This window comes from Camarhynchus parvulus, chromosome 2, assembly GCF_901933205.1.
Source record: "Camarhynchus parvulus chromosome 2, STF_HiC, whole genome shotgun sequence".
NCBI lineage: Eukaryota > Metazoa > Chordata > Aves > Passeriformes > Thraupidae > Camarhynchus > Camarhynchus parvulus.
In genome coordinates, this window is record NC_044572.1 from 49,520,786 (window position 1) to 49,535,641 (window position 14,856).

General features: G+C 40.9%; 1 protein-coding gene across 2 annotated transcripts in view; it reads right to left on the bottom strand.

The window, feature by feature from the left end:
* Positions 1 to 186: 186 nt before the first annotated feature.
* FBXL2 (F-box and leucine rich repeat protein 2) overlaps positions 187 to 14,856 on the bottom strand; it is a 51,213-nt gene continuing 36,543 nt past the window's right edge. For both annotated transcript variants that reach the window (XM_030944120.1, XM_030944121.1), the window contains 6 exons: positions 12,674 to 12,804; positions 8,767 to 8,827; positions 7,316 to 7,360; positions 6,970 to 7,026; positions 3,072 to 3,284; positions 187 to 2,112 (listed from right to left, as the gene is read on the bottom strand). In XM_030944120.1, the coding sequence (XP_030799980.1) occupies positions 2,005 to 2,112; positions 3,072 to 3,284; positions 6,970 to 7,026; positions 7,316 to 7,360; positions 8,767 to 8,827; positions 12,674 to 12,804 (615 nt within the window). In that variant the 3' untranslated portion in view covers positions 187 to 2,004. The remainder of the gene's footprint in view (positions 2,113 to 3,071; positions 3,285 to 6,969; positions 7,027 to 7,315; positions 7,361 to 8,766; positions 8,828 to 12,673; positions 12,805 to 14,856) is intronic.

The following is a 14,856-nucleotide window of genomic DNA, read 5'->3' on the forward strand; positions in this document are numbered from 1 at the left end:
ATTAGAGACATTCCATTGCTAAGATTTATATTAATTACAAGACCTGCCCTAGCAAGAATAGTTGGTCAAGGTAAGGAAGGGAAGTAAACCAGCCCTGCAGTATATCCTGCACACCCTGCATTCACATGGATCTTCTGCTTCTAGTAGAAATCTTCTTAGATTTGAAATAATTCCAACAAATTCAAGTTTGACATCAGCTGATTGTTTATTTGAGTGTCCTATATCAGAGTAGATTCCATTTGTTTTTGTACATCTTCAATGCAATAGACTTACAAGGTTCATAATGGTCTTAGAAAAAAAAATGCGCCAACAAAAGGCAACACATATTGACATATTGGTACCAATGACTGCCCTGGTACAGTTGAGAATAAAATCTAGTTAAAACTCTCATTAGACCAGCAGTGTCTGAATGGAACTCTTCAGTATGATTGTAACAGCACTCCACTACTGTGCAAAAGCAGCCCAGATTGGCTTACTTTGTACTAGTAAAGAAATCCATGTACTGTAGTCTAAGGTGTAATTTAACCCCAAAGCTGAGCTCTTAATTTACTGTCCCCATCCTCTGTGAGTCCACACAACCCAGCCATTGCTGGCCACAGAATTTCATGTTCACTCTCACTCCTTCTTAGAAGTCGTTTAAAATTTGCAGGGGGGAAATGGCAGTACTGTCCAGTAGTAGCTTTTCCAACTGCTTTTGAATTTTCAGTAAACACAGGCCCTGAACTCTTAAAACACACACACAGTCAAACTTACACAAAAAAAGCTTTCTGAATTGTCAAGTAGTTTCTCTCAGATAATTAAATTGCTTAATATAAAAAGTTTATCTAATTACCTAGCACTGAAAAACTAAGGATGAAAGCATGGCCTTAAGAGTTAATACACAGATTTTTATCATCATTATTATCATTCAGAAGCTGACAGCTTCTTAACCAAATGTGAAGAGTTTGGCTTTCTACATTTGAAAACCACAGGTTTGGTATGGTTCAGCTCCTGCCTACAGCTGAGCCCATATGCTTGTCCCTAAAATAGGTGGGCCAAACTGAATTCCTTGCTCCATCCTGCCTTCTGTAGCTGAACCTGTTTTCCATTCATCTGTAGAAAAGCATGTGTGCTACACCCCTCTTCCTGGAAGCGCTGCATCCTTTCCTTCCAGCCCGTGGGGATGGCGTTGGCAGAAGCTCCATGGCTGGCTGTGACACTACCATGGCTGGCTGTGGCAGCACCAGGGCTGGCTGTGGCAGCAGGTACAGCAGAGTGCACGGGCTCTACCACAGTGGATTTCTTACCCCGTTCAAGGCTGATGGCATCAGGCACAACCTGTGTCGGCGACCGCCAAGCTTTGTACCAGCAGAGTTCAACTGAACCAAGTCCAAAAACTTGGGAAGTACTTCTAGTTCTATGGTATCTGGAGGTACTACCTTACCTTTTGACATTACCTATTATGTCCTGTTACATAATTAAATATGAAGCTGAATCATGAAAAAGAACAAGCTGCTGTTTTACTGCAAGAGCTTATGATTACTTTGCATTTTTTGGTCAACATCTGCTAAAGCTGATTTGTCTTTAAAACCTGATACTTGATCTGTGGTGTATATTACAGAACAGCAGGCTCAGTTCCTTGGCGTGGCAGCTCGAGCCCCACGTTACAGCAGCACTTCACACCGAGTAGTGCTGACAAATGCAAATTAACTTCCAAGTTTTGTGAACTTCCACCAAGTAGCTGCTCCACTGCAATGCCCACACGTTTGACACGGTACCACAGTTCTCATGCCAACAGAAGGAAGGAGTTACTAATACAAACCGAAGCATCACCAACTTAATCCACAGCTGCACATTACATTAAGATTTTTACCTGGAAAAAAAAAAAAACGCTTTTCTTGTCACAAAACTGGATGACCAAACACCCAAACACCACCATTAGGACTTGTCAGGAAACCAACTCCTTCCACTGACTTGCCGTCCCATTCTTCAACAACAACATTTTCTGTGTGGCTGCACTCGCTGTCAGAGGATAATACAGCATCTGCAGAGGCGCTGTCCACTCCCTCCGACCGACGGAGGGGGAGTCACTGGAGCAAAGTAAGCATGAACTTTCACGTGAGGTAGATGAGCCTGTGGGTGAAAGGCTGCATTATAATGGGAGAGAAAGAACAGAACTGAAAAGAGAAGCAGCACACCTCACCTGTTGTGCCAGCAAGTGCTATCTCATTAAGGTTAGTTAGCTATGAAGGAAGCATCTATACAGTGGATACCAGCCAAGCTGTCTTCTCACATGTCATTCCTCATGACCCATCCAGTAAGGCACATCAGTGTCTGGGCACTCAACCTGCACAGGGCTCCCTCTGGCTCCCCCAACAAAGCACTGACGAGCCCAGACAGCTCGGCAGCAGGAGAGGCACAGGTTTTGCTACAGGGGCGAGAGGTGTGGACCCTGGCTACTGAGGGACAACTCTGAACCTTATCTCCCATATTTCTGCTGCTGTTCTCATCCTGGAAAGCAGCATGAAATAAAATTGTGCTTCTGCCTTCAATTTGAGTCACTATCAGGGATGATCTTTCCAGTTGCAAAAGTGTTTGGCTGCAAGTTTGGGATACGAAGCTGCAGACAAGTTTAACTTCAAGGCTAAAAGGCTGCCTCCACAATGCAGGTGGTCTCTGACCTAATGGGTGAGATACTCAGGGGAAAGGTTTGGGGCTGGGTTCCAGGGCCTGAGGGCCTCACAGCCCATCAACTGAAATATCCATGCAGATGTTTTACTCTTGGCTCTGTGTATTAACATGTATTTAGGATTTAGCATGCCACTACGCCATCCTAAAAACAGAGGGCTCTACTTGAAAAAATACTGAAGGCAGAAGATAAGAGCTCATCATTCCAACAGCAAAATGTCACGAGTTAGAACTGACAATTATTGCTGTTCATAGAGGGAAGTTACACACATGGGGACCTAACAGAAGGACAGTCAGATGGTTTATCCAGCCTGCCATGCCTGGGACACCTGTAGGACTCCTACGATCTCAAGCAGCACCAAGAGCTCTGGCATTTCCATGGGAACAAGGCAGGAAACACCTACTCTGATCCGTTTGATGCCAGCTCGTGTGACCTGCTGACAGTCGTACAGCTCGATTCTCTCCAGGTTGTGGCAGTTCTCCAGGTGCTCCAGAGTCACGTCCGTGATGAGGAGACAGTTATCAAGCTCCAGCACCTGCAGCCTCTCGTGCCCACACGTGCTGTTGCTCAAATGAAGAATCCCATCATCAGTGATCAGTTCACAGTGAGATAAGCTCTGAAACAGAGAGGCAAACAATTAACAACATCCCTCAGTCCTAAGTTACTCGAGCCTCTGGACATCAGAAGTCTTCTTCAACCTCCTGCACTCCAGTGGTTAAACAGCTACAAATAATACACAGCTGAAAGCCATAAGAGTAAAAAAAGAAACTGCTTTGCTTAACAAAATGGCTGTACTTGATTTTAACTTTGCTTCAAAACAAGCTGAGTCCCAAAACACAACACTGGCAAAACTCCTCAGGCCCCTTTGCTCTCTATGAATGTGGGAATTCTTTTCCAATTGTCCCACACAGTGCGAATAGCACTGTGCCAGAAACAACTTTAAAGGATGATTGAGAACATAGGGCAATAGATGAGTATCTGCTCAGGGGTTACTGTTTCACAGCTGCCATGGTCTCATACATACACCAAGCCTGTGCAAGTCCACACAGATGGAGAACAATCACAATAGACTGATTTGCCAAATAATGATTTCAAAGAAAAACAAGCCATGAACATTTGGCACCTCAGGCTGTAGAGACAAGGAGCAATAAACATCTTGCACAGCTGCAGGAGCAGTCTTTTCTGCAACAGTCAGCATAATAAACCAAAAAAATCTGCTCCTCTTCAGCATATTTTTTACTCCCTTGAATTTGAAGAACACGGAAAATGATGTTGCATCTCGGGCAGTGGTGCCACATAAAGCACTCTCCTCATTTCTTCAGGGAATTCATGACTTTTGGAGAAGCACAGATGATTACAACAACAGGAAACAGACATTCCTCAGAGGCGGCTGAAAAAGCCACTCTTTGTCACCACTGAAATGAATGCTCTCAAGTCTTCCCCAGTGAAATGTGCAGGATCTGTGAACTCTTCTCCTCTTGCCCTGGGCTTTGAGCTGGTGCCTTGCTTTATGCTCAGCCCTGTGTTCTGCCTGTACTTGTACCTAAGTCTAACAGTGCCAGGTAATGAAGTAGCATTTCCTTGCCCCAAGTAGTTTTTTTCAGACAGCAACTGATGATGAAACACTTGCAGCAGTCCAAAATCACTTTTTAACTCAGACCAAGCAAATAGTAGTGCTCAGAAGGACCTCCTGCCAAACCCCCAACTCTAACATGCAACTTTTCCCCTCTCTGGGTACAGCACATCTTTCATTCTGGCCTGAAAAGGCAACCTGGGGACTTCCAACCTTACTTTACCTCAGCTACAGTCAGAGCATTTCCTTCCTGCTACCAGACACATGGGGTCTGTCCTGCTCTTTGAAACAATTTGGCCTCAACATTTTTTGTCTTTGCTCTACAGAATGAGCAGGGAACCCAAGAAAGGTTGGGAGACAGGTCTGCATCTCTCTGGAGTCTGACAGGAGCCACCTCAGCAGCTTCCCTTCAGCTCCAGCTGGTCCAATTTTACACGCCAAATGTGAGCACCCAGCAGGGACTCCAAGCAGCACCACAAGGGCAAGCTGTCTCCAAAAGACAGCAGAAATTAAGTGCTTGCCCCTACCAACAGTGTTTTAACTCCTGACACCCATTCTGGCAGTCTCTCAAGTCTTCAAACACATCAGCTCTCTCCTGTATCTCCTTTCTCTGTGCGCTTGGTTTGGCTCAGAGCCTGGGGACAACCAGCAGCTGCAGGGTTAACCAACGTTCATAGCAGAGCTGCTGCTCCAAGGAAGGACAGGAGGCTGTGTGAAGCTGTTGGCTAATTAGGAGTGTTCCATCCCAGGAAGTAAGCAGCTTATAAAATCAGCTTTCCTGGGACACGGTGTTGGTACTGCAAGGACAATACAGGATGTACAGCTGAGTTCATAGAACTCTGTAGAACAAATATGCCACATTATACACACTTCATAGTAAACCACAGGATTTTTCCAAGCCTACTAAAAAGCATTAATAATGTGGAATTTTACAAATACAATTGCTTGAAATCTTAAGAACAAAGAGATATGGTCAAATTCTTTTGTTGTTATTGTTAATACATACTAAAAGCTGTGCACAAATCAAGTATGGCATGACATACCATGAGAACTTCACATGCTGTGAAGAATTCAATTATCTTCTCATCTTCAGGACTATCATGAGTATTTCACAGTTTCTCTACTAATTTAAATGTACAATTAAATATATTAACCAGAAATTACTTCTTAAGTGCATTAGGCAATAAAACACTCTAATACTGATGAAGATTTGCCCATTTCCACCATCTACTGAGTCTCCAAACAAAGCAAATCCAAAGTCAATCTCTGCAACTCCAAAATGTTTGTTCTAACTGCAAATACCCTAAAGCACAGCTGCAAAGGAGTTTACAGGACATTGGGAGCACCAAGATTAGCTCATGCACTGTATTTGGCACCTGCATGCCTTGTCTTGTCTTGTCCTGTAATTCTCAGCCACTGCTGTTCACACACAATCTCTGAGTATGTATCCTTCCTATCCACAGTTTATATATAAAGATATATATATATGTATATACCAAAGAAATCAAGTTTTCTGGTTCCCTTAGGAAAGCTGTGATGTTTTACCAATGCCACACTTCCCTATCTGTAGGCAAACACACAAAGGCCAGCAAAGAGGAGCAGGCTCAGAAAAAAATGCTTGGGATTGATGAGGTTTTATGGTATCTCTGTTGAAGCACTGACAAAACTGGTACAAAAGATCTCTTGCAAGAACTGACTGCAATTGGGATTACAATATAAAAATGTGTCCCACATAAATGGCCCCACAGCTCCTGACAACTCATTTGGTTTTACATCAAGAATGATGGTTCAGAAATGAATCTGGACAGTTGATAAGGAAAAATTAAAAAACCAACAACATTAAATAGTGAACAAATCCTTTTAAAAGCCATCTCTCCTCATGTTGCTACCTTAGTAACACTAATCATAACACAATTTAATTAAGGAAGCAGAACACCTTCCTTTAATCCCATCTAAGAACAGATTATAAAGATACTTGCTCTCTCACGTAGATCTAAGTAGTTATAACAAATCTACACTAAAAGCACAACTGGCCTGAAATACAGAAGCTCCTATTGTAAGAACAATCCAGCAATTTTCAAGTACCTTTACTAAAGAACAAACAAATTTATGTTACCTCAAATTGGGTTTGATGATCTGAAAGATCTAAGCTACCACTCCCTAGACAACAGTTCTTTGAAATCCAGTAAGCAGGGTACCCCACTCTCAATCCTCTCCAATTATGTTCAAAAGTCAAGTCCAAGGAAACCTTCCACAGTTTATTATGCAAATGTAAAAAAGTGCTTGGAAAAAGTTTTGCTTGCATGCAAAACTGCTTACAGAGTGATTACATTTATCTTCTCTGGGTGGTTTTGTTTATTCAATATTTGATGTGAAGTCACACTCCCTAAGAAAACCATTACCAAACACTTGAGAATACCCATAAAGAATCTAAGTGCTTTAAGTTAAATCAAATATGAAGGATGTTAACCATAAAATAAAAGCTTTCTGGTTTTTACTCACTGATTTGGTAATATTTTTTTAATCATACAATGCATATAAATATTTTAGGAGTAATGTGCTGCTTTTAGAATACTTATGAAACTTGCACATATTTTGCGCAGTGTCACTGTACACCAGGAATTATTTCTAGACACAGAGTGAACAGCCTGGGATGTACTGCAGGAGTTGTCCCTGTATGTCCTTCCAGGGGGAGCACCACAGGCCACAGACCAGGAGTTACACTTACCAATGCTTGAAGCTTAGGACAGTGTATGGAAAGTTGTATCAATGTGCTGTCAGTTATCTGGGAATAAAAGAAACCAAGTATCAGCGATAAGCAACAGACAGCAGGGGAGGCAACCCTACAAAGAGGTATCTCTTTCTGTACCAGATGAGGGTTCTGTTATTTGTGGAAAACAACTCATCACCTGTTACTCTCCAAGTATTTCCCTGTATAGAATTTCCCAATAATTATTTTTATTTCCCACCATAAACACAACACTATTTATAAAAACCAAAGAACATCCAGACGAAGGTGTTAATGTATTGCATTATACTGGACATTCAGTATTCCTTTTCGTATTAAATCTCACCAAAACACACTCTTCCAAGTCCATCTTCTCCAGCTCATGGCAGTTCTACAATAAACAAAAAATGAACAGATAAACAAAAAAATAAAATAAAACAACATCTAGACATAAAATGATCCACAGAGCTTATAGTATGCACAACTTGCAAGAGGAAACTGTGATCTAAATCCCTTCAAATATTTGATCACCATCAAATGATTAAAAAAACTGTTATAAACAGATGAATTAACAAGCAATACCCCACCTCCCTCTGAAACATCTACATTTCAGCCTCTCCTACGAAGTGAAATGTCTCCTCCTAGTCCTGTAAGGTTTGAACAGGGCATAGCAGTGCTCAGCAGCCCTGCTTCCCTTCCCCCCCACTCCAAACCCATGGTATTTACAGCCCATGCACTAAAGCCAGCTCCTCTCTACACACATGAACCCAACTTCTGCCTTTATCAGCTGCACCTGACTCATCTGGAATACACTTCAGCCCATGGCACATTTCTCTATGTGAAAGAAGCCTTAAAACCAAATTATTTTGGTAATAAATGCTGAAAATATTAAAATGGGGTCTACTTTAAGGGCAGAAGGAAGCTGTGTGTCACACCCACACAATTTTCTCAGAGCAACATTCTGAGAGACCCCCAGCAAGCTTTCAGAAGTGCTTTCAATATCTGATCATGACTAATTTCAAGAAAAGGATGTAACCTTGTGACCTTGCAGCAGACCACACAGTGCCAAAGCTTGGCTCAATTCCCAATCTGCTTTTTCCAGGAATAGTGAAAAAAAGGTTTAAGAGCTTGAGGTGACCACCAAGAGCCTGAGGATGCAGAGCTGGATAATCAGAAAACCACTCTGCTTAACCACTGTGACTACAAAAAAAAAAAACAACCCTTTTCATTCACATTAAATATCAGTAGCATAAATCCCATTTACAGAGTATAATTTTGGTGTTCAGATTTCCTAACCAGCAAACACCCAAGTCTAACATGAAACATTTGACAGCACGAATATGCTTACTGTATGGATTTACAGCATGAACCAGTGCTTATAGTTTATCATGTAAAATGTAAATGATCTGTATTTTAAAGTTATCTTCAGAACAATGAATTATATGCTGATTTTTTTGATGTAAATGTCACAAGGGTATGTGCCATCAATATAAGGGAAATGTGGCTAGAATACATAACATGAGTCTAGAATTGTGTAAACCGTAATAAACGCAATTGAAACAAATGGAAAAAGAGAGGAAAAAAGTGAAAAATGCAATGATAGCTGGCAAATTAGATCAAGTTGCAGATCTAAGTATAATCCAGAAATGAAATAGCTTTTTAGTCCCCTCCTCCACTGGCTTCTTTCTACTTTAATTTTCCTCTTCTTATGTTGCTTCCCAGCAGGACTACATCAATTCACAGCTGCTCAGCAGCAATGAACCAGGGTGAGCTGTTACCTTCTGAAATGACCCTTACCCGTGCGAGAAGGGTAAACCCAGCATCTGTGAGATGTGAACATCTTGCAGCTTCCAGAATCCTGGAAAAGTTTTAAATGTTAAAGAAAACATTAACATAGAGAAAAGCAAATGCATTTGAGATACAAATCTGTCTCCTGCAACTTAGAAGTTCTCAATAGTAAAAGTATGTGTACATATACAGAAATACACACATACACACATCCTCCTCCTATTTTTCACCATGACTTGAAATTAAAAAGCAGACTTAATTCAGTTTATCAGAAGATTCTGACAGTCAGAGAACATTTAGTGGAAAAAAAATTATACACAATGAGGGTCATTTTAACCTCTTGTTTTACTAAAAGCATAGTGACCAAGTTTTCCTCATGTTATCTGAGGAAAGATATGGGAAAATAAACCCTGAGTTAAGGAAAATGCAGATGAAGCCTACATCTGTTATCTAAGCACAGGCTGCTGGGAAATGTCAAAACTGAGAAAGTGCTTACTAGAAATTCCCTCAGAGCCTCTGCGTGAAGCACAGTGAAGCAAGTTACCAGAAAGCATGGAGCTAAAAACCTCCAAGCTGCAGTAAGAACAACAAACTATATCAACACAACCTTAAAGAAAACAACAGTGCTTTGGAAAGATAATCCTAACACTTCCAACAGGCGCTGGGAAGTGGTACCAAGAAAAAAAAACCCAGAAGGTCAACTGCCCCAAACAGCACAACTAGTATGCACAACAGGCCTCCATCCCATTTGTTGTCTTTGTTTTCTTTGTCCTTTTTTTAAGGAACACTTCCCTTTGCAGGTGGAATGAGTATCAAGATGAGCAAGGGGAAACCACAGTGCCATGGGATGAGCAGCACAAACTAAATGCAACTTACCACAGCAACCACTGCTAGGGCTGGCAGGGAGGAGGCAGGGAAAGAGGGACAAAAGAACTTTTTGTGGCAATACTGAGAAGCCTCCAGATCATTCCACTGGTTTAGGAGGTCATTAGAACACTCCCTTTTAGAGAGAAAGTGCAAAGGGAAAAGCCACACTGTGTGCATGAACAAATTCCAACCCCACCAAAGTACAGGATGTGGGGCTCTGACTATGACTTTGCTGGATCAGCCTCTTCCAAGGCAAAAGCAAGAGGGCAGCAAATTTAGAGCTGAGCAGCCCCACAGGTTTGAGAAGCCACTTCCAGAGTTCCATCTTCAACAAGGTTCAGAAGTATGAGGGAAACTCAAGCTAAGTACAAGACAGGCATCTCTTGCCAAATGGATGGTTCTAATCCCTCTGGGATTTACTTTACTTATGTTCAGGAATTCTGTGCCCTTCCATCAAGGGCAGTTAGCAGCCTATCATAAAATACTCTCAGCTACTCTGAAAATTGCCTGTAATACCAAACAGGAAGGAAAAAAACAACACCACAAAAAAACCTCCCACATTAGGTCACATTTGTCATCCTTCTAACTCCTTTCATCAATTACTTGCTACAAATCCCATCTCATTACATGGCTGACTTTAAACGGGGGTGGATAGGCAATGACATCTGCAATGATATCAAAAATAGTGAGGACACTGCTTCCTGCACACCCAGTTGAAAAGACAACTATAGAAACAGAGGAATAAGAAACCAGAAGATAAGCAGCTCTAGCTGTCCTGAAATTGGGTGTGCAGACAGGGCAGGAGAATGAGGAGTGAGCTGTAATCACACGTGCTGCATTAATCAGGCCCCAGAAGGAAAAAAACAGGTGGGACAGCATTGGGTAGCATGGAAATAATGACCAAAGTTCTAAGTTTTGCTTTTGTTTTAGTGATTGTGCTTAAATACAGAGGGCTCTTCTTTTTTCCTGTTACAGCTGACATGAATTTCCCACCCAGTGACTTGTGAAAAAGTATCTAACATAGGAGCTGATGAGACAAAATGATATTCAAAGGGGATTCTCCACTCTTATGAAGAAATGTTCTCTGAGTCAGACTGAGTTGCATTCATTGCCTACAGCTGCTTTTGGGCACACCTGGAATGTCTCTGCACTCAGCACCTCCCTACTCCTGTGGAGCTGGGAGTAGCAGCTGGTGGGGCTGAAAGGAATATGATCCTGACTTTCACAGTCCCACCCAGACAAAGGCATTCATGGTTCACAGGTGCTTTTCTTGACAAGCCTTGCCAAAATACCTACAAGTATTATAGCATAAAAAAGTGCTAATAAAGGAAAAAAAAAAGAGCTGGCACCAAACCCGTGAAAGAGCACAAGACATCTGTATGTCGATGTGAGATAAGAAATATAGCCGAAGGGATTGCAGAAAGCTTGACCCAGGTTTCTGTCCAAGGAGATATTTGTGACTGGTAACAACTGAACCAGGGAAATACAGCAGTATCACAGAAAGCAGCACAGTAGGACATTCAAGATCCTGAAGTGAAGTGAGAGTAGCACAGCACAGAAAATACTCAAAAATTTCCTGACAGGGTCAGCAAGTCCAACAGAGGCAGCAGAGTTTTCTTTCACACTCAACACTGAAATATTCAGAAGGTATAGAACAAGTGTGGAATTACATTTCCCTTTGATTTCCAACATAATTTTTATCAAGTACTTTCCATCCATGGTCCCAAAAGTCTAGCTGTAACCAGCTCTGTCCTTCCAACATGCAGTAATCCCCACAGCAATCACTGCAAAGGGTCATTTTCCTTCCATGTGCTGCTCCTCATTACAGGAGCAGAGCAGCAGACGCCTTCCCCCTTGTGGCTGACAGTTTTCCTACCAAAGCTGAAACAATTTCTGCTGCACTTGCACTGCCCTTGGAAAGAACTGCACAACTAGCAGCAGTTTAGACCTCCTTTTATTTCCCATCTGAGATGCTAATTGAGAAAATGAGAGAAATGGTGGAAAAAGACCAGCAGTAACAGCACAGCTTTCTAGGGAATTCCAGTAAATTTGCCAAAAGGCTCCTAAGCTCCTAATAAATATGAACAGGGACACAAAGGAGACTGTCAGCCTGGAGTTGTCTTAAGGACAGGTCTTCTACAGTAACAAAAGCTCTTTTTCACCCATTCAGCTAAAGGAACTCTGTGTGTCAGCATATGGTACACTGGAATTTGAATGCAGCATCCCCTAATTTTTACAGACTACTCATTCCTCCACTGTCTGTGATTTAAGGATAACAAGTTCTGACTCCTGTGTGATCCTGTTGTAAATGGCCATTTGTCACCCAAAAATATTTTTATTTAATTTACATTAAAGTTAGAAGTATTATCTGTCTCTACAATGTGTCTCCATAACCGGGGAGCTGCTGCATAACTGAGCTATGGTTTTAAAGCCCACCATAACATATATGTTTGCACAAATTACACCAATGGGGAAGCTTATATTATTTTTAACTGATAAGCCCCTATTGTTGAAAACATCTTTCATAAATATCAGTCCATGCTTGCAAAGACATGAGCACACTTTATTTCAGAGTTTAAGAACACCAGGCTGTACTGCAGAGCATATTAAAAGCACTTTTATAATAAAATCCTTAATAATCAGATATAATTTAGCTATTCTTCAAGACAAATGACTGCATAAAACCACATCACAGTATAAACATCAAAAGAAACAACACAACCACAGATCTTCTTCACTTTCAAAAAAGTAATGGGCTTAATATCTTCTTTTTTTCTCGCTTGTAGTTAGTACCCAAAATATTTGGCTAGAAGCACAGAATTGAACTGCTGGGTTCAGCACATCTTATTTGTTATATATTGTTATTGTTATATATTTGTTATTGTTTTTCTGATACACAGTGAACTACATTAATATGAATCTACAGAGGACCAGCCCTCAAGTTTATGTACCTAATGTTTTGGTTGCAAATGCAGCTCATCTTCAGAAGTGAATTTCTTAGACCAGGCCAGTAAGAACATGACATACAATACACTCACGACATACTCACTTCAGCCTTGGACAGTTCAGACCAAGAGCTGTGAGAGAAGCATCTGTCAGGTTGCTACAGCCTGAAACACAGAGTGACTGCAGTCTATGGCATCCTCTACAGATTTTCACAATGCCTTCATCTGAAATTTGCTGCAATACAGAAGAAGGTTGAAGTTACTTCCTTATCAAGTAATCAGCCAAGAACAAAACTCAAGACATTGCCACTGAACTGCTACTGTCACACTCTATATAACCAAGGCAACCCAGATTTTCAACCAAAAAACAGAGTCAGGAAACCACATAGAAAGATAACACTGAAGATAATCAACATTTACAATTCCTACTTAACTAGGTATTTTTCCATAGACCTTAAGGTCTACTCTAAGGCAGGCTGAATCACAAAGTGAGAGTTGTTTGTTGTTGTCTTCCTCTTTCACTTTGCTTTTTGTTTTATAATTTTTCACTTTTTTAAAATTGTGCACAGTTCTTACATATTGGTGGGGTCCAGGTCTTCTGTTCCAGTGACTGTGTAAGTTTGGGAACAGTGAAAAAGAGATTTCAAAGCCTCACAGCAGGAGAACTAACTACCTAATTTTCCCTGGAGCATTAGAACCCAAGGGCAAAACCCTTCACCTTCTGGTAACTTTTGAAGCAAGAGTTACAGGGAAACAATTACACAAAATCCATTTTTTACAGAAGGTAAGCATAAAAGCCAGATTTGCCCTACCCTATACATACCCCTTTAGATGAAAGATTTAACTCAAAAGAGGACTTTTAATTTCTCAAAAACGTTTTGTAGTAGATATTCTGTAAGGAGTAACTCCAAATTTAGAATATGAGTAAATAAGTTCTCTCTCTGAAACAGGAACTATAAGAAATAGCTCCATTGCAGCTGCACACAAAATAGCAACAGGAACTGGATCACTGTGTGTGTGCAAATAAGATTTTGTTTACAAGTCTTCTATTCTGATAAAAGCTCTCAGTCCTCCTCCTAACACTATGAATTTAATTCTTCTGCTGTGTGGAACAGATTGTTTTATTTCCTGGCTTAATAATACTCTTGCAAAAATAGCAAAGACCTTCCAGTATTTTTAATAGAAAGCCTTGTATAAGCCCCTCATTTGAGTATGCTCATACAACTGTAGCATATTTCTGATGCTAATACCACAAAAATAACCATTCCTGGATGAAAACAGGACGAGAAATCTCAGTAGCTCGGCACAAAGGGAGATTACCTTATGCTTTCCCCTCCCCAGCCAGAACTTTTTAATATCAGAAGTTCAGATTTTGCAGCTAATTCAGTCAAATTATTATCAGCAGAAAATTAGAAGTCTCTTTTTCTTTTTGGGGATCCAAAAGGATTTGTAAAATCTACAGGTAAGACGATACATTTTGGAGTCCTGTCCAAATCAGGTACTTCTGGATTTGACTCTACAAAACCACGTTATTTTCTGGAACTGTTCTGTTTGCTTTGAGAAATACACATGATGCTGTTACTGGAAAAAGGGATGGCTTTGAAGGCAAGGACTATGTAAATTTTATGCTGCTGTAACAAGCCCTCAAGTCATATATGAAAATTTTCCACTCTGAAATTGCTTGTGATTTCAATGCCCATATCACTGTCAGGAAATAAAAGTGCTCAAAAAATGCCTGCAAGTCCCTAAAATCTTTCTCTAAAGATGGTAACTTTCAGATGTGCAGTTTCCAAAGCTAATACAAGTTCATTCCACAGCTGCTGGAGCTGGCCTGGCATTTTACAGGGTCCATAAAACAGAGTCACTAGAATTACAGTGGGGATCATATAGAGCACAAGCACACCTGCTGTGTAAAAATCCCTTTGATCATATGGAGCCTGGATGCTTCTGGAAGCATGCTTCCAAGCCATAGCAAGCAGGACACACCTCCAGTGAAATTCAGCTTTAAAGCACACGTAATTAGGTAGGACACACAGACTAGCAATTCAGAAAACTGAAAGAAAAAACTACTTTCCCTTGGGACGATTTTTTGTTTGTACTAAACAACAACAGACATCCTGACCAAAGGAAAGCTCTGGTGCACTTCTGTGCCAATGCCACTGTGAAGTGGGAGAGATAAGAACTGATTATCATCCACTTGAGATCCTTCCATAAAAAGTCAGAAAAGGCTGGCCTTGATAGATCTCATTAGTGTCACGCAAAACACAACAGAAAAAGAACTTGTGAG